Consider the following 19,749-nt stretch of genomic DNA (forward strand, 5'->3'; position numbering starts at 1 on the left):
ACTGCTCTATAGGAAAGGAGGCATCAAGGCGTTCGGTATATTGCAAGAAGGGTACCTCAGAAGCAATCATGACCAATCGTTTCTCACCTTGTGGCTTCCTTCAAATGACAAACTTTGGATGTTTTCGGGCGTGCACCTCCTTGCTGGTCACCCTAAATACTCTCAAAGATACAATCAGATATCACTGACTAGTGAGGGTTGTTGCACCATTCTCTTTCGACAACCGAGGGCTCCATATTAGGCTACTAGTCTTCTGAGGTCAGTGTATCAAAGTCGGGAGAAGTCCTCGATACGTTCCTGTTTGTGCTTGTTATCAGCAAGGTAGGCCTGCGTATCATGCTACATGCCTTTGTCGCTTGTAGAAAGATCTGCCAGAATATTTTCGTTCTCACGAAGTGACAAGTACTGTATCCATCCAGGAACCCATTTCGATAAAACACGCTTGCATAACTGCTATAAACCCAGAGCTCACAGGCGCTTCAGAGCCCAAACGCAGTGAATCGAGATTTTAAACGACTTGCTAAGCTAATGGAGATGAGAAACCTTTTATCTCAACATTTCCACTTGAAATCCTCCTCTAGTAGGGTTAAGGTAATTCTTGATCAACAAAGATAAGCCAACTATGAAATCATCTTCCGTGTTATACCTTAGCCTCTGAACACGAGGAACGATGACGAAAAATGGACTGAGTGTAAGGATTACAGTTCGAGAGAGTATCGAGATTCAGGCACGGTATGATGCAGAAGCAAGCATCTGCGTTCGACCTTCCTGGGAGTGTGTCTTGGACAAACCCAAGTGACTGTCCAACAAACGAACCTCGGAGAAGCCGTACAAATCAGAACCTCGTGTCATACCCATACCTGGCCGGGCACCAGTGACACTCGATGGAACAACCTCTTGAGAGCGTGCCTCTAACCAGGATACGTTGTCTCTGTTTGTCGGAATGATGGTAGAAGACGGTCGTCTTGCGCACATGTTGCGTGCATATCCAGCCAGTATGTTCGAGTCACTCCTGACCACAGATCCATTGGTCCGCGGTGTCTACTCTACAATAGTCATTTAGCTGTTGTCTCCATCGCATCGGTTCGAGTTGTGGTCGGTGGGCACAATAGCTACAGGAATGTATGAAGCGCTTTCGATAACCAAACATAACTCGTTAATGAGAATGAACATAGAGAGGTATCTTGACTCTTCACAGTTATTATTGCTCTTCTGATACTGAGTCAAGTGTACTTCAACAACTACAACGTCTCGTACCACACTACGAACAAAGTGGCCGGACGTTTGCTTTCGGCCTGCGGGCTCACAGGATTCGTAGGGTACGTCATGGAAAATTGAAATTTGGGGTTGTTGAAAGAAGCAGGATCTTGGAATCGAAACTGATGTTACCTAGGTACTTGAAAGCGAACGAAGGATTTCGGCATCACATTTGAGAAGCTATTAGCCGGACAGACAGCTCTTACATTTCTAGATACATGGACATAGAGTCGCATAATATGTATTCTCGAAGCCTTTACTGAGTCCGATAGCAACAACTTGAGAGATACTGGTTGGTATATACCTTCAGGATCCGCGTCTCTAGCAAATCATCACGTGGAAAAACCGAGGTGTAATGATCGCAATTAGTAGTCATTGTATCGCGTAAAGGAAGACGCGTTAGTCCACATCACTCATATACCTACCTTGCTGCATCGAAGTTACCAAGACCTGCGTAAATCTCTAAACTACAAAGATGTACAACACCACTGCAACCGTCCACGTCATCCCCAAGAAGCAAAGTAACATCTCTAACGGCCCGTCTCGGCGTTATCCAACCGCGCCGACAACAACACCACATAATCTCATGACGTCTTAAACCCACACGGAAGCTGAAACACGTGCAGTTACGATAAGGCTGCCTAAGCTCGCATGCTTGCACCAAGTTGTGATGCTTGCATACCCAGCCCAGCCCCAGCCATCGCTTATCTGAGCCCCCGTGCAGCAAGCATATCGGCGTGATGACATCGAAGGCGGGATGATCACACAACACAGACCCCAGAAACACGCGATTATCTTGCCCAGACTACACCCCAGCCGCTCACGGACACATGCTCGTTCATCACTCCGTTGGATCGACATTGCGCCTGCGACGCAAAAGGTTGCGGCTAAAAAGTCCCAAAGGAGTCAGCGCACGGCTTGCGATGTATGTGAACGTCCGGAGGACGATCAAACGTCATGCATGGTGATGAACAGTCGCTCTTTGCGCCGCGGGTATTATTGTTTTGAGTTTTACTTGTTCCGTGTTCGCGTCGGGGGAACGATGTGCGGGCGCTTTTATTGAAACTTGTGTCAATACGCGACGAAAACTCGATCTAGGTAGTCACTGCCGTTCGCTAAAGGCGAAACACTCCGCGCCTTGGCTCGTCGCAAAACAAGGGCAACACAAGCAATACGCAAGCATTCTTTCATCGTCACTTGGTATCAAGCAGACAGGGCAATCATCAAGACAAGACAAGACGCGAAGGAAGACGCGACAAGCGTCGTCACCACGCGATCATCAGCATCATCACCACTACGACCCACGGCGTGCAACACTCCATGTCACCGCCCAGCCGCGATGCGACGAGATGGATAACTAAAGGTTTAGTGCCAACCGTCACGGAGGCTCGGCACGCTATAAGGCCACCCAATATAACGACAGGATGCGAATACGTTATACTGAATACGCTCAATGGCCAGACTTTGCAATTAGTCTTTCGGTGCCACCGTAGTGATCTTTACATAGCACAATTGGAATACGATACGAGAAGTGAGCACATCTTCATCTGCCAGTACTGGGTACCAATTAGCGCAAGCCAATGGATTTGATCGCTTGACTTCATCATACATGTCCTAATCCGACTAAGCGTTACGCAGCCAACCTCGCAGCACAAGTATGTCATGTTTGGCGATAGCTTGCATGAGCCTATCCAGCCGTTGCATTAGGGACGACGCGATGGCGTGCAGCTGTCTTTACCCCGCTTGGTCGCGAGTACAGCAGCTACCACAAACAACCCCGCATGCCCTTGTGATTGCTCCACGGAGGTCGTAGGTGGCTTGCATGCTATGTGCCCAGGTATCTTTCTTATCAATGTTGTGTGGATGGACATAAGCCAGGAAGGCGAGTGACGGGTGACTAGCGGCAAATGTTGGCAAGGCCGTGAATCTTTCCGATGTGCTAGGGTTCTGTGGAATAGCAACTCCAAAGTTTGAACAACAGACGATTAGTGGAACTATTATAGTTCATTCTTCAAGTCTAGACAAGTAGAATGCGATGTGTAGATGTGAGTTAATTGAGACATAGTTTTTTGAAGCAGCAAGGACATGTTCACAGCAATATTTTCGATTGGGGTATTAATTGAGACAATGAAATTATGCTTCTTGGTATACATGAGAAGACTAGCAAGACGTGATGAAAAATTAACCTTGCTTTCAGGTGGGCTCATCAATCCCGTACAAATATCCAAATACACATCGCGTCATAACTGGACGACGACCCTAATTTACTCATCATCCTCCTCCTCAACAGCGCGGGGAGCAAGGACGTAGCGGGTTGTGCCGTGCTTGTCCTTGCCGTGCTCGAGAGACAGCTTGCTGAGGGCAGCAATCATGTTCTCAATAGCAGGGTTCTTGCGGCTGCGGTCCTTGCGGCCGAGAGTGTCGAGCCATGCGATGCGGTTAAGTAGGTAGTAGACGATAGCAATGATGATGGTGACACCAATGGAGTAAGCCCAGACAACGACAACGGTGACAATGTCGACCCATCCGTCGTCACGGAACCTGCTGTTGATGGTAGGGGGGTTGGTTTGGTAAGGAGCACCAGACATCCAGCCGAAGAGGGTGAAGATGGTCGCGAGAGCGTCGACACCAAGAATGGCGATGATGAGCTGGAATGAGGGGAAAGTCTTGCCACCACGAGTGACGAAGATGAGCCAGTTCTCAGTAAGAGCAACCTCGAGGAACAGAATAGGCTGGATAGCACCGAAGTTCTGGATGATACCTCCGCTGGGGATGAAGAGAGTACCACGGACGATCCAGGTACCGAGAGCGAGGAGGAGACCAAGGATGACGGAGATGAACCAGATCTTGGGGAGTTGCCATTCGACGGGACGTTGCTCAGAGTGGGCGTTGTCGTAAGCGACAGCGACGGTGGCCAAATCAGCGAAGAGAGCAAGGAAGACGATGAGCTCAGCGCGAATAGTCTCGTTGAGGATGATCATGGAGGTGACAAGGTAGACTTCCAAGTGGAGACAGAGAGCGATACGGTACTGGATGTAAGCCTTCATACGCTGGAAAATCTGGCGAGAAGTCTTAATGGCCAAGACGATGGTGGACAGACCAGGGGCAAGGAAGACGATATCAGCGGCAGCCTGAGCAGCCTCAGTGGAACCCTCGACAGCAATACCACAGTCGGACTTCTTCAGGGAAGGAGCATCGTTGACACCGTCACCAGTCATGGCAGTCAAGTGACCACGCTGTTGAAGCATCTCGACGACCTGGTACTTGTGCTCAGGGAAGACTTCAGCGAAACCGTCAGCGCGCTCGACGAGGTCGTGCTGGGTAGTACCAGTGAGACCACCGCCGATGAGCTTGGAAGAGTTGTAGACCTTGGTACCGAGAGCAAGCATCTTGCAAGTCTCCTTAGCGATGGCAATAGCGTCACCAGTCAACATCTTGACGGGGACACCGAGCTGCTGGGCCTCAATGATGGTCTGAGCGGTATCCTCACGAGGGGGGTCGAACATGGACAAGAGACCGAGAAGAATCCAGTCACCGTCGTTCTTCTGGTAAGCGACACCGAGAGATCGGAAACCACGACGAGCGAACTCGGCGGCCTTCTCTTTGTAGAGGGTAGCGGTGACCTCGTCACAGTTGGCAAGGTTGACAATGGCCTTGGGGGCACCCTTGGCGCAGACGTACTTGTCACCACCCATGTGGCAGACAGCGGTGATACGCTTGGAGACGGGGTCGAAGGGAGTGAACTTCTCAGTCTTCCAGCCCATGTTGAGAATCTCACGAGCCTTGGGGTAGCGACGGATGGTAAGAATGGTAACCTTGTCAATGGGGTCGAGCGACTTCAGGTTGTGGGAGGAGGCAAGAGCAGCGACAGCCATCATCCAGTTGACGTCCTGGCCCTCAGCGACATAGGGCTCACGGAGAGAGAGCTGGTTGGCAGTGAGCGTACCAGTCTTGTCAGAGCAGAGAACATCGACACCAGCAAGCGACTCAATAGCAGTGAGCTTCTGGACGATAGCCTTCTGCTCAGCGAGGTAGGCAGCACCGACAGCGAGGGTGGTGGTGGTGACGACGGGAAGACCGACGGGGACACCGACGATGAACATGATGAGAGCGTAGTGGAGAAGAGTGACGGACTTGTCAGTTCCCTCGCGGGCAGTGGCAATAGGAATGTGACGGAAGAAACCACCAATCCAGGCGAGCAGGATGAAGAACATGACGAGGACGAGAAGCGCCGTTCCGATGGAGTTCATGATAGCCTTGAAGTGACCCTGGTCCTGAGCGCCCTGGACGAGGGTAGCGGTGCGACCGACGAAAGAGTGCTTAGCAGTGGTGATGACGATACCGTAGGCCTTGCCGCGCTTGCAACCAGTGGTGTAGTAGGCGACCTCTCCCATGTACTTGTCGACAGCGAGAGACTCTCCGGTGATGGACGATTGATCGCAAGCAACGAGAGGGTGGCCCTGAGTGATGGGGTTCTCCTCGTCGAACTTCTCCTCATCGACTTCGTCATCCTTCTCGTCCTCGGGGTCAGCGTCGTGGAACTTGTCCTCAGCCTTGAGCTTCATGTACAAGTCGAAGTCCTCAGGGTGGTCGTAGCCGCAGATAAGACGGGCGTCACCGGGGACGGATTGACCCTCCTCAATAACGACGATGTCACCGGGAACAAGCTCACGTGCGAGAATGGTCTGTTGCTGGTTGTCACGAACGACGGTGGCCTTCATGGCGATATCACCCTTGAGCGAAGCGACGACATCGGCAGCCTGCTTCTCCTGGTACCAACCGACGATGGCGTTGAGCAACAGGATACCGCAGATGACACCGAAATCGACCCAATCCTGAAGACCAGCGGCGAGAAGAGCAGCGAGCTCCATGACTATGCTACGTTAGTTTTGCGCTAAACAAGATTGTGCAGGGATGCTTACCGTAGAGAATGGGACCAGTGAAGTAACCGATGAACTGCTTGAGAAGGTTGGTCTTCTCAGAAGAGATTTCGTTGTAACCATAGCGCTTGCGACGCTGCTCAACGTCGGACGAGGTGAGACCAGTTCGGAGCTCAGTGTTGAGGTCTGCAGTTCCATGTTAACAAAATTCCTCTCGATGGTGTTCCTCATCTCGGATGCTGCAGAAGCGGGTAGTTTGGTGGAGCCGGGTTGCATGATTGGCTCCACCACTTCTGCCGCTATCGCGTCGCTAGCAGGGAGCAGCTTGAGCGCGGACCATGCCAGTCACCAAATGTCGAGGCAAAGCTCAACAAAGGATGAATTGGCGAGGCAGGTTGAGCGCTGCCGCAAACAGCTGTGGTGTGCGATGCAGGTGCATGCAGTCGAGTGAGATGGAGCAGGATGGTAAAACTTACAGTCGTCGGGGACGGCACCGGCGTCCTGGATGGGAGTGGCAGCGGTAGCTGAGCCAGACTTCCAGAACTGCCACCAGGCCTTCTTCTTGGTGGTTTGCTCGGCGTGAGGGTTGGTTCGGGTGTCGCGGTAGAAGAGGATGTACTTCTGGAGCGCGGTGTATTCGTCCATGCCCTCGAACTCGGTCATGGAGACGATGGACTTTTGCCGCTCAGCGGCGCTGGACGCGCGTGGGCGCTCAACATCGTCGTTGGGCGCCATCTTGTCGAATTAGGGAATGCTGTTGCTCGTATGTATTATTATATCCGGTAACTCTAGGCACAGAGAAGGCTTTTCCGAGGCGACTTGACGATGAGGTTGAGTGTCAGGTCGAATGTGCTGTGCAAATGGGTAACTGCAAGCAGGGCCTTCTCTGTGAAGAAAATGTAATGGGAGCGGGAGAGGCTCTGGTTAAGTAGCGCGGCAGGAACTCACCCACGTATCAACCCAGGGAAAAACTCAGCAAGGACCGACCTTTGGCCGCTATGAGGGATTTATGATTGTCATAAAGCTAACCATGGATGGGGATTAGCTCGAGCCGAGAGTCCCGGGGGTGAATTTGCAGAGATGCGGCCCGTGCGGGATACGCTACATCATCGGCGCGCGACTGCGAGCAGAGATTGGCCGTCGCATTCACCGGCCGAGGGTGATGCGCTGATGACGGAGGGCTGACTGCCGTTGACTACCATCCCGTGCATTGTGCAGGGCGATTGAGAGTGCCGGCTGCGCGCAGTTGCGAGGGCAGACTCGGTGCCAGTGTGCCAGACGCTGTGATTGCCTTTCCCTCGGCGCATGTTCGCGACTCTTGCTCTACTCCACTCAGCAGCGGCAGCAGAGATTAAGCTGGAGATAGCGCGACAGTCCGCGACAAGCGTGCAGCGCTGCAGGGATCAGCTCCCATGACGTTTTGGCAAGAGCGTCCGGCAAACAGCTCCTCCACGCACCTTGCTCACTCTGGCCGCACCAAGCTTCTGCCCTCACACATAGGAAAGCTTGAATGCTTGGCGCCACCGCGAGCCACCCAGCCCGCATGCGAGGCATTTTTCGCCCCGTACGAGAGAGCCGCGTATCCAGCGCTGCTGCTCCCCACGCCTGCGCGACTTTTGCATTTGCACAATTTTCTTCTAGCGGCCTTCCAGACCCACGAACCAAGATATGCCACTTATCCCGTCAGCCTCAACTGCATCCGTCGCGCCATAATATCCGACTCCCCCCCATGCAATACGCGCGACCAGCATGCCCAGATGAAGCAATTGTTTTCTGCCCCCCGCGTATCGGCCGCCGACGCTTCTGCACAAAGCACCGCACTCCATGATTGAGCACGGCCCTCGCGGCTAAGGGGCGCGTCGGGGCCTGCCTCAAACCAGCCTTAGCAATTCATTACATGTCCCATATCGGCCGAATCAGAGGCCCTGCTCGCCCTGCGTCGCCTGGCCAACGCCTCCCAATTACCGTCCATGTTGTGGTAACACAAACTGCGAGTCCACACGTCCAAACCGCGCCGTTGCGATGCCACAGTTTGACGGTTGCGCAGGGTCTGCTGGTTGGCTGGACCTGGCCAGCCTCGATGCTGCATCCATGGATTGGCTTGGCCATTGGTGAGGCGCATGCGCGATTATGCCCCATAGCCAGACCGTGGAAGGCCTTCCCAACGAGGAAGCCGCGACGGTGTGCCACGTGACCTCATTCCCTGTGGGTGTGGCTCGCTGCCTCTCGCCTACCGTGGCTGGCTGCACGACTGCCGATGCTTCGCCGGTACACCAGTGAGCCTCACCGCATTTGCCTCCAGAACGAGTGCGGGAATAATCATCGCACCCACAAAATATCACACACCGTCGCTGCCGACACCAACCTCTCCATGTCTGCCCCGAGCAGCCCTGAGTCGCGAACCCCCACCGGTGTCGGTCCGCCACCGTCACGCGCTGTGCGGCGCCATGCTGTTTCCATGTCGCCCGACGTCTTACCTGTCGAGATATGGCACATTATTATCATGTATTTAGACGATCATTGTTTCGCCTGGTTTGTGCTGCGCCAGACGTGTCCCTTTCTGGCTCATGTGACGGAAGATGTCTTCGCACGATACGTCTCGCGTACCTGCAGCCTACGCTTTGCGGGACAGACACTAAGGACCTTGCTGTAAGCCGCGTTTCACCTGCCACTGCTCGGGAAACTTTCACTCACGATGCCAGCCCTCCTGATCTCCGTGGTGATACTCAACCTTCAACCCCCCAATATCAGGCCGCGAATGTGCAGCTACCATCGTTTCGCTTCCAGCCCTCGTCTTTTGCTCCCGCAAACACTAAGGCCCGGCTTGTTCTGAAACTATCTTCACCGGCAACTGCTCGCGACACGCCATCCTTGCACCAGACGTATGCAGGGACAGCCGACTTGACGAGCCGCCTCACTCAAGTCTTCTTCCAGCCAGACGCTGTTGCAGACGCCGAACGCACCCGTTTGCTCAACCAAGCGCACTTTGTGCTTTTCAATGACCAATTGAAGAGCATACGCCTTCCGTCGGCTGCTGTCCATATTGCTGCCCAGGAACTATCCCTAGATTGGCGCCAGCTCTGCCATACCTTCATGCGCGACGAATTCAAGTGTCGTTTTGGCTCCAGCGCATCGGTCGCTTGGTGGAGAAAGTTTCCTTGACCGGCTCTTGTGTCCCACATCAAAAGCCTACGTATCAGTGCCGCGAAACAACAACACATTCTGCCGCCTGGGCAAGCACCCGAATAATCTAATTATCGTTGCACCTCAGAATGGTTTTTGATGGCCCGCCAAGCAGCAGATCAATTTTGCGCCAGACGGATCTGTGTAGATCGCCCTTGGCGTTGAGCACACCCAACTCCATCTGACGATCAAATGTGTCCGCTGTGCGCGATTCCTCCTTCTCCGCCTGGGCACTTAGTTCTGCAGTCTGTGTCCGGATCATTATCGCTCACCAGCCGCATTTTACTTTAGGACTACTATGCCCAGCCTCTCCAAGCGTTGCACTTGAGTGCGGGATTTCTGACATGCCCTTGGCTGCCCTCGCGGGACTATCCGAGCCATGGACTTTCAACCCTTGACTTTCACGAGACCATACGACCTTCCTGAGACAACAGTCGTTGTGCATCATATTGCCGTACGACAGTTCCGTTTGGATATAGTTTTTAGATGACATCGCTTCAGTGCCATATCATCGTCGTCGTAGAACGAACATGGATTACCCACTGAATGATCCTCATCAGCAATGCAGTTACCCCAGAAATGAGACAGTCCACCTCCGTGGGGATGACATGCCAAGCATTCGGTAGTACACGCGTTGCTTCTCCTCGCTGAACAGTATGTCAGCAGATTACGTGTAGTTGTCCTCCGCTGCCAAGTGTCTCTGTGTCGACAACAGTCTCGGGGGAGACCGTGTACCACACAACATGTATTCTCCTGTCTGTGCATAATCTTGGCCACCTCGCCTTGTTACTTTTCTTAATTGCACTGCACCATGTGTTACTTTGTGGTACCTGATCGCTCTTGCACATTTATTGGGGACGACCTTCATCTGTAATTGGTCGATACTTGCTCACTATCGTCTATGATGAAAAGAAACGGTTCGATGCGCAAGACATTGGCACCTATGCCAAGCCAAGAAAGGAGTACGTTGGCAAACACTATGTTGTATTCATATGTCTCTGTATCAATAAGTCTGGGGGATGCTCATATACAGCTGATCAGCAAGTACTACGTCTCCTTGTCCGTTGTGTCTGCCAAGTGTGAGATCTGAATGTATATCGTTTCGCGGAATATCAATGTAATAAAGCTTTATATTTTAGAGTAAACTGATGTAACATTGCTCTTCTGTTAGCCTTTGATGGCCTATGGTTCCGTGCTGTGCGATGCCTTGCATCGCGTGACCCGCCCCACATTCGCCTCTCTGGAGTATGGACCCCGAAAACTTCCAAAATGCGAAAGAGCCAACTCAAATACTAGTTTTTGTGTAATGAACCGCTCAGAAATTAGTATCTTGTTTCTGCCGGTCAAAGTGGAGAGCTGGTGTTAGTGTCGAGATAGTATCGTTCGTCCACTTCGCTAATCCCACACTTTAGTACGCACCAGCAACTAGAACGAAAATTCGGCGCAGCACCATCCTACTTTAGAATACTATGAAATCTACATGGGTGCATGAATAAAGCCAGGAGATCATTTCGCGCTCATTTTTGAAGCACATTGTGTTATAAGACAGGTCCAACTGACAGGCCTTCATGTAGTCTGTCCCGCTTTCGCATCCACCATTCTACACAACGCCCGTCCTCAATGCCGCCATTGCACTCCCCATAGCAGTAACGATATGATTCGCCACAGGTGCTACAGAATTACGTGGAAACAGGAAAATATACCTCACCATAACATCACGTCCATCTTCCAATGCATGAATCCCACGACTCACGCTCCTCCCCTTGCCAACGACCTCGCATCCAAGCATAAGTCGCATATTGGAAAGCGCACTGTTACGCCAGCTCGAGTTGATAGTCGAGTAACTGAATGAAGTCGCAGGGTCTTCCGCCAGATAGATGCCTTTTCCGTATACGGCGCCGGTGCGTTCTAAAGATGTGCCAGAGCAAACGACGAGGCCTTGGGTAAGGATTGCCGGGAGGCGGTCGAGTGATGTGCCATGGAAGAGTACTGTAGTTTCCGAAGAGGGTTTCGGTAGGCGGGACAAGTATGTTGTTTCGAGCTTTGGACTCGCATTCGCGAGCACAAATTGATGGGTACCTATTGGTAAGTTTTTAATCTTACACAACCCACTCGCTGTAGCTATATAGCCTCGAAACTGCGTACAGGCCCATGAAATGAGCTTTTCGGCGTCGGCGTGGTACTGTTCAAGGACCCTGGAGATGTGGACTGCGTCACGGATCACAGAGAGCTTTGGGAGTGAGTTGAGGATTGCTTTGATGGAGCTGGCTGTACGGATAGGGCAGTCTGGGAGGAATTTTAGGGAGTCGGTACAAGCTGCATTGTACACGGAGGACAAGAGCATGTCGACAGTGAAGATGTCCGTCCGAATTTCTGGTATGCGGATCTCTAGTGGGAGGGAATACCTATTATGCTGGTGATCAGCGAACGTACTATTTGCAGCTTCGTATATAATGTCGTCGTACCATAGCTGCGCACATGCGACGAGGCTGCAAGGCGTCGATCTTCGTAATTGCGCCTTCTTCGCTTTTTGATCTGCTCCACAGCAGACACACAGGCGGCCCATCTCTCTGATGGCACATGAAACGGTGGAATAGAATCCTGCTATCGTTACATCCCGGCTGATAATGTGCTTCAGAATGAGTCTGTTAAGCTGCCATATGAAAACACTTTGCGGTGAAAAGCATACATGCTCGTGTGGCACTATAGACGACTCATAGCAAATCCATGGGATATGTTGCATAGTCTCAAGATCAGTGTCGCTGTCGTAATGTGTACAGAATCTTGGCGGCGTGTTCCCATAACGGTTGAGATATAACCGTACGAGTAAGTTATTTGCTGCGCCTGGAACGCCCATGGCGCTTCGTTGTAGCTCAGTGTACGAAGCGAGCGAGAAGCTCATCTCGACCTCGTCATCGTCTATCAGCTCGACTAGATCAACAATACCAGCAGGGAGTTCCAGTATTTCCTCTTCAAGGAAGCTAGTGTCGGGCACGTCATACTCCTCAAGTAACAGGGCGGTACCCACAGGGTCTTTCATTTTGAGTGCTCGCTTCAGACCCTCGAGGCGATCGGCTTCTCGCGTAATTTCTGCTTCAATGCCCTCCCAGAATTCTGTTGCTTTGAGAAGCTCCGTTTCAGGTATTGCATTACTGTATACCTCCAAATTGAGCAACCGAGCGAAGCAGTCAATGACAGTCTTCATCTCCGGTTTCACGCCGTCGTCTTGGATCCAGCCAGCAACCATGACCTCAGCCACTGCTAATGGAGTGTCGTATCTTCTTCTGGAAACAACGTGTTGTGTACGTGGTTCGATGTTCCTGGGGGTCGACGAGTCGCCTTCTAGAGTGGTCTTGTATAGTTTGCATGTGCCCTCATAGAAGACGTAGTCTCTCCCAACAATCCTGTTGAGACCGGCTTGTTCGTGGGTGGGAAGGCCGGGTATATCTAAGAAGCCAAATTTCGCATCGAAAATTTCTTGACAAGCTAGTATGGTGTCGTTAGCCGCGCCAAGTAGTTTGTGCAAGCATTCTTTGACTTCGTGCACGTCCGATCTCTTGCCGGATAACCATATAACGATTCTCTGCATGATCGCCTCGGATAGACTACCTTCAGCTCTTTGAAGATATGAGAGTATAGCGAGATTCTCTGTTCTCTGTGGTTCTTTGCTTGAGGAAAGAATTGAGCGTACTGCGATGGAATCGCCACCCAAGTCTTCAAGAATCATCAAAGTACGACTAAACTTGTTCACCTTCGATACCCAGGAAAGAAGCTGAGGGTCCAATAAAGATGGTAATGTATGCTCTTCGGTGTCGTAGAAGACTAGATCCTTGAAGAGTGTCTCGAGCGATCGCATGAACGAGAGCCAAGTTCTAGTGTTCATCGTTTGGGCCAAGTAATCAACGAGGGCAGTTCCGTTCCTTGCTTCGAGCTTATCGTCTTGATCCAGCCATCTGTACAAGAGAGATCTCCAACACTGCGTGCAGCCTTTTCGGATGGCCAGAATGTTCGTGAAGGCAATGATGGCTTGCCGCGAATCATTCTCCGCCACTTTAACGATACGTAACATGTCCTCAACAAACGTAGATTGTTGACCTAGACCGAGATCTACGGCAAGCTCAAAAATGCACTCGCAGCGGTGTACTACAGAGTGACCAATATCTCTCGAAACAAGGATTGCGAGCATGCGCCGGTCACTGTCATTCACTCCTTCCACAGTGTTCTCCCAGACCTCTAAGATATCGCGCAACGCTCCATCAACAGTATTGCAAGTCGCATCCATATTCAGTAGGTGGTCGAGACAGTATTTCTCGATGATTACTTCTATCGAGTGTCGCGCCTTGATGTCTTCTGAATAGGATCTTGGTAAGATGGACCCAGTGGTGATGTCAGGGTCAACCCAAACGAATGCACTCCTTGTCTGCACTTCATCTAAACACAAATTCTGAGCTGCGATATAGATTTCCTTGATCGAAGTCATTCGTTGGTCACTTGGCCAATCTCGCATCTTGGTCTGGAACTCAAGCCTCAGCTGCGGAAATACGTGTGTGGATGCTTTAACGGCAGTACAAAATCCATGTAGCTCGAGTAGTAGACGTAGCCAAGCAGGGGTAGTGACCTGCTCTCGTATGACAAGTTGGCATTTGCGGAAGCATTCCTCAAAGCCGTGAAGGAACCAATCGTGGAGGAAAAGTTCGCGGAAAGTTGTCGCTTCAGGTTCCTCGAGAACAACAAGAAGCTGTTGAAGGGAACTGATATGCATTCCACAAACGTGCTCTTTCTCAGACCATATTCTACGAACAGCGGTAAAGTAATCGGCTTTGGATTTATGGCCGATCTCGAGGGATGCATCCAAAAGATCTAGCTCGCTCTTGGTGATCGCTCGTTCTATCGTCAAAGATCGAAAGAGGTTGAATAGGCTTTCACCATCTGATATTGAGGTAGAAACTGAATCCAAGCCTCGCAGGAGTCTTCCTAAGACGGCGGCCAAGCATACTCTTGTAAGCTCAGGAACTTCGATTACCAGACCACGATAGTGTATCCATCGGCGTTGCTCGCTATAGTCCGCTACCAACCCATGGCGTAATGTCCTTTCGGCGCCAGTAACCAGATCAGGCCCTTCCAGCGCCAACAGATCGAGGATAGTCGACGTCCATCTGCTGTTTAACTTGGAATATCGTGTGAGGCGATCGACGTCTGGTTTCCATGAAGCCCACATCCTCCAGGCCGGAAATTGCTCATCGAAGATAATTTCTATGCTGAGCGTGCCTGATGAATCTAGAGGCAACGATACGTCCAGTATTCTCATCCAGTCTACTGCTTGCTTAGCTGCGACCCAGTCACATGTTAATCGGAAACCTTCCAGTTGGGCTGCATAATCCTTTATGGCTCTGCGTAGAATCGCCGCGAAGTTACCAAGGACACCTTGCATGTTCCGTGTTTCGAACTCTTTCAGGGCGTGCGTCACGCCCTTCAGGTAGCGGCCGGCTGCGCTGGCGCCGAAAGTGGAATAAGGCAGAAGCATACGTGCCCATTGTGCTTCTAAACGTGTTGTTGAGACAGGGTTGCCTTCATTCGCGGCTATCAAGCTCTGTAGCCATGTGTCGAGACCCCAGTAACTTCCATATACGATATTCGTTTCAGCAAGTAGCAACAGGCTGAGGCTTTGCGTTGTCATAGCATGTGCTACAGCAGCTACAGCGATATCTCTTGTCCGATGTGTTTGAACCAGTTCTGTCAGTCTTATATCTGTATCTTCCTGACTAAGTTTGCCCTTCTTCTTAAGATAGGTATCGGTGTGGTTACGGACGAAGCCCCATGGGAACCGAGGATCTGAGGGGTGCAGTTGCCCGGCAGTGGCCTCCACCTCTTCATGCCATAATTGACTGTCTCCGACCTTCTTGAAGAACGTGGGATTCTTCAAGGGGAGTGTTCTCTTGGCCCAGGACATACGTGAGCGTTTGTCGGTGGTTCGTCCGGCTACAGGAGGAATGATAATAGCGGCGTCCATGCTTGTCATGTGTCTTTATAGTATTTACGTTTTGCCAAAGAATATGTGATAAAGTGGGACTAGAAGACAGGGCTGCTTGTAGTCTTGTCGCGAACGGTTCGTGCTAAAGTATCTATGGATCTGGTACTTGGGAAAGAGACAGAAGAACATCCGAGCAAATTGCGACTATCCAGGGCGATGCGCCTAAGGGTACGACCCACCCGTGCTTGGTTGGTATGATTGGGAGACCAGCAAGGTCTGGAGCAACAAAAGATTTGGTGGTGTTCGAGGAGGTACAGCCAACCGGCCGAGGTAAGTGAACCTGATGAGCAAGTATGAACATCAGATATTGGAGACCCATTCTTGGGCGTGACTTCGAACGCATAAGTCCAATCGAGTACCTTGGTATTCTGTCCATGTGTTGGTTGGGCTGTTACTACAGGGAACCAAGACTTCGTGGCTGCGCACAAGGCTGAATAGGGTGGCTTGTACCGAATGTAAGTTGACCGGCTCCCAAAACAGCTAGGGCCATGGCGATTGGTTAGGCTGACCACGGTACTAGACAACGGTTAGCGAATATACGAACATAAGAATCCAATGTAGAGGACCACTGGCGGGAAACACTTGGCAGATGAGCCTAACAAGTGGGGTGTGGGAATGCCTTGTGGGCTGTATAATCTAAAGGTCCTTGGGTGCCGCGCCGGAAACCGGCATCATCCAATCGCAAAATATCTCCATGCATAAGGCCGTAACCTAGAATACCACTGTAATGATTACCTGTGTAGTGTGCTTGACCATAGCTCATATCTTTACAGGCGCCTACAGCCGTTAGGCATAACGTATCACCCAAGAAGGCATTAAACCACTATCTCGAAATACACGGGGTCAATATCTGAGCCGAAGAAGCTGCTAAAAGCTCTCACATGGCTGAACAGTTCCCTTGCTCTGTGTCTGGGGCGACACCACAGTTCCTTCGCAAGTGTGCAGCGGCTTGCTTGATGAAATCGCCCGTCTTGTGAAAACACACGAGATTGCCTTTTGCGTCCCGTACTGCCTCACCGATGGTGAAATCATAATGCTGTCCGGTGTGAGAGTCTTTGGCAGGGCATTTAAGGCTTTCTATCGCTTTCTGCTCAAGGTCTGGCACTGCTACGATGTCAGCTGATAGAGCGCCATCGTTTTAAGCGATGACTTACGGGTTGCGATATAAAGAAGAAACTCGTCTACTGCTTTTCGACTGGGGAGGTTATCGCTACTTTGATCTTCCAGCAAAACCGCTGATAGCTTCTCCATCCGAACGATCGTATCAGTCCGCACCCCCTTGGACATTTTGTGCTGCTCAACGCGGAGAGCCGCTAAAGAGCGGCCTGTTGGATGTAGGAGAATTCCCTTGACATCTTTCGGTGTGAACATCTCTTTGCTGAGAGGGTTTCGAAATATACCACTGTTTGCCTGTATAGCCTGAACGAGTTCTTGAAGAGGGTTTATGAAGTCAGTGAACGTAGCACGTATAGTTCGCACATGTAGGATTACGCACCGTCCATCGACCACGCGTAGTTGTCTTCAGTTACGTAGAAGTCCTCCCTTGCGATATCCTTGACCTCGTCTCCGAGCATAGTCTCGTCATTGACATAATTTCTTTCGAGATGTTCATGCTCAACGTGCATGAAGCCTAGCTCGCAATGGATCTTTAGCTCGTCAGGAAGCGCCGATTCGATTGCTCTCCGACGTGTGACAAGAGCATCGCGGATGGAATCGATACTTGCACCTGAAGGCGTGCCATTTGGCGCGCGAATCCACTTGAGCACGTCTTCCAGATCTGTTATGACAAGGTTGGTGGCCTCTTTGGAGTTGTTCCGAACATTGCGCGCTACAGAACGAGCACTTGCAGGCGGTCGCATCCCAATGTAGGTGGCGTTATCGTCACCATCTACCATAGCATGAACTTTGCCGAGGTTTTTGGATTGGGGCAAGCCGGCTTTCCTCTGGAGGGCCTGTAGACGTAGCAGGTTCGCGAATACGTGAGTTGCCTTTGCACGTATATTTTGGTATCCAATGACCAGGTCTTGCTGCGAATCGTCCAAATCGCCGACCGGCTTTCCCGAAATCAAGTCCAGGTGGTTTGATTCACGTTTACGTATCGGTTTAGCTTTATGTCGGACATTGTTGATAACCTCGACCCGTGATTGCGTCAAAGACGCGGGCTTGGCTTCGGCTGCCTTCTTTTCGGGCGCTGGAGGCTCTGGCTTCTTCTCGAGAATCCTCAAAAACTCGGCAACATCAGAGTCTGTTGGATCCAAACTCTGAAGTTTCTTTGCCTCGTCTAATGCTCCTTCTAACCATTCGTTGCCGACTGACATGTAATGTTCAATGAGCAGCTTTCTAGCACCTATGCCTGGTGGGTGTCGGGATATATTCTCGTAAAGTTCTCCGATGTAAGCCATGTCTGGACCTCCGATTCCAGAAACGCTTGTTGTTGCGGCCATGACTGCTGGGGTGTCTGTCATGCGGATGTATCGTAGTACCAGAAGAAAGACTATGAGCTCGGTGTGAGTGCCTTTGGAAACCTGCGCCTTGCTGGTCAGTGGATTATGTTAGTCGCATAAAGGCATCAAAGTCTGAGAGCCATCAGGCTGAACCAGCGGGTCGCGGCCCCATATAGCTGGCCCGCTACATGTGGTGACCGGTGAATTATCAACCGCAGCACTGGAAAAGGCGGCGCAGGCCCAGAGTACATCAGTGGCTTAGCGCAACGCTAGTGTTCCCTATACCAACCATGGAGAAAACCGCCTCTGCCAATGGTAGTAAAGCAGAAAACGTGTGTGAGAAGATTATCCATGTAAATGTCATAATCCCTATCGGCTTTCCAAAGTACGTTTTCACATCAGCCTCGTCGTTCTATGTCGCAAGCCTGCCTTTAGATCTAGGGTATCAAGCTCTCTCTAGTGAATCAACCCCAATCAGAACAACAAATCCGGATATTCTCCCAAAACACCATCCTTTCCGCCATCAAAGAAGTCGTGCATGCCGTCCATTGCTGCAAAGTTCTCAGCCACCTTCAAGCCCCTTAGTCGCTCTGCCTCGATAACGTCCCAGTTCCAATCCTTCGCCTCGACAGCCTTAGGCAGAACATCGCCGTTCGCTTCATATTCTTCAGGTACTTGCCCCTGATAGACCCAGCCTTCGGGCTTCATTGGGACCATATCGGCATCGATCAGCGCCTGCTCAGGTGGGACTGTAATTCTGCCTCTTTTGATAACATACTTTGCAATCGCAGTTGCATATACAGCGCCCTTCAGCTTTTCGGGATCCACGTCCTTGTTGCTCTTAGACTTCTTCCAAGGTTGCAGTGTCCAGCTCTCTGGTTGTCCTACACCGGGCTTAACTAGATGTGTGACTAGATAGAACCACTTCCTGTCCCAGCAGAGGAGTCTTGTCCACATCTCGTACTTCTTGTACGGCAGTATCTCTTTCTTGAACAGACAGCTTATGCCACCTAGCGCGATCATGTGCTTACCCCGTGTGCCTTCAGTTGCACCTACTGCTCCTGCTACTGTGTTCTTCTTGGCGCCATAGAGACGACTGTTCTTCCTGATACCGTTGCGGATAAGCGCGGTGAAGAGATGTGTACGTGATATGTCCATGTCGCTGAAGTAAGTGCTGTTGGACTTGTGCATGTTGTAGTCTGTTTCGAGGAGCGTAGTGCGGGTCGAGGTTATGATGGGCTGGAAGAGCGCATGCGGAGGGATCGGGGTCGGTTGGAGATAGAGCTGATAGAAGAAGGCACGAATGAAGCGTAGCTATGTCGGTCAGCTTGATGTTGCGGTCCCAAGTATTTCGCTCAGTACGTACGTGCCATACGAACGGCAAATTCTTGAGGTTGGCTAATGCGAGAAGAATCGCTGCTATCCTCCACACACCTTCAGGCGCGTTGTATCCTGTCCATTTGGCGAGCATAGCCATCAGGTTGCCTCTCAGCGCGGGTTGCGACACGAGTGCTGCTATCGACGCGCCCGCAACGACGATGCTAGCCGTCTGCGCCATTGTGACCATGCCAGAAGGCAGCTGTTGATGTAACGAACCACAGGAAGGAGCGGACACGTTCTTGAACACCCGTCAGCATATGACACCTCATCCCTTGCGAAGGTTCAGGTGCATTGCCTAATCGCGAGCCGAGGCACGGAATGTTCCGCGCTAGAAGCATGTGGACGAATGCGCAGATCGGCTTTATCGATTCGCAACTTACTTACCTTGTAAGTGATCTCAGCACATAGTCGTTCAATTCAGCGACTTGGAGTCTAGCTTGTCAGCAGCACGTGTCTGAATCGCGCAGCTCATGTGACAGGCCACCGACTTAGGCTACAACCATTTCTGGGACTGTAGAATCCATACGTGCAAGTGTCCAGGTACCGCTACGACTACATTTTCAACTTTCTAACC

The 19,749-nt window shown here is 51.3% G+C and overlaps 4 protein-coding genes across 4 annotated transcripts; all 4 read right to left on the bottom strand.

Moving 5' to 3' along the window:
- Window positions 1–3,521: 3,521 nt before the first annotated feature.
- Window positions 3,522–6,872, bottom strand: GT037_002970 (plasma-membrane proton-e; the record flags this gene model as incomplete). Its single annotated transcript, XM_038928017.1, has 3 exons — window positions 3,522–6,130; window positions 6,180–6,323; window positions 6,614–6,872. The coding sequence occupies 3 exons, from the start codon at window positions 6,870–6,872 to the stop codon at window positions 3,522–3,524; spliced, it is 3,012 nt and encodes a 1,003-aa protein (XP_038789295.1).
- Window positions 6,873–10,920: 4,048 nt separating this feature from the next.
- GT037_002971 (uncharacterized protein) lies at window positions 10,921–15,330 on the bottom strand (the record flags this gene model as incomplete). The annotated part of the gene is made up of 1 exon (XM_038928018.1): window positions 10,921–15,330. The coding sequence occupies one exon, from the start codon at window positions 15,328–15,330 to the stop codon at window positions 10,921–10,923; it is 4,410 nt and encodes a 1,469-aa protein (XP_038789296.1).
- An 898-nt stretch (window positions 15,331–16,228) lies between these two features.
- Window positions 16,229–17,795, bottom strand: GT037_002972 (uncharacterized protein; the record flags this gene model as incomplete). The annotated part of the gene is made up of 3 exons (XM_038928019.1): window positions 16,229–16,455; window positions 16,506–16,781; window positions 16,847–17,795. The coding sequence occupies 3 exons, from the start codon at window positions 17,793–17,795 to the stop codon at window positions 16,229–16,231; spliced, it is 1,452 nt and encodes a 483-aa protein (XP_038789297.1).
- A 474-nt stretch (window positions 17,796–18,269) lies between these two features.
- On the bottom strand, window positions 18,270–19,353 carry GT037_002973 (uncharacterized protein; the record flags this gene model as incomplete). The annotated part of the gene is made up of 2 exons (XM_038928020.1): window positions 18,270–19,109; window positions 19,162–19,353. 2 exons carry the CDS (start codon window positions 19,351–19,353, stop codon window positions 18,270–18,272), a joined length of 1,032 nt encoding a protein of 343 aa, XP_038789298.1.
- Between the last annotated feature and the right edge of the window lie 396 nt (window positions 19,354–19,749).

Source organism: Alternaria burnsii, assembly GCF_013036055.1.
Source record: "Alternaria burnsii strain CBS107.38 chromosome Unknown 746, whole genome shotgun sequence".
NCBI lineage: Eukaryota > Fungi > Ascomycota > Dothideomycetes > Pleosporales > Pleosporaceae > Alternaria > Alternaria burnsii.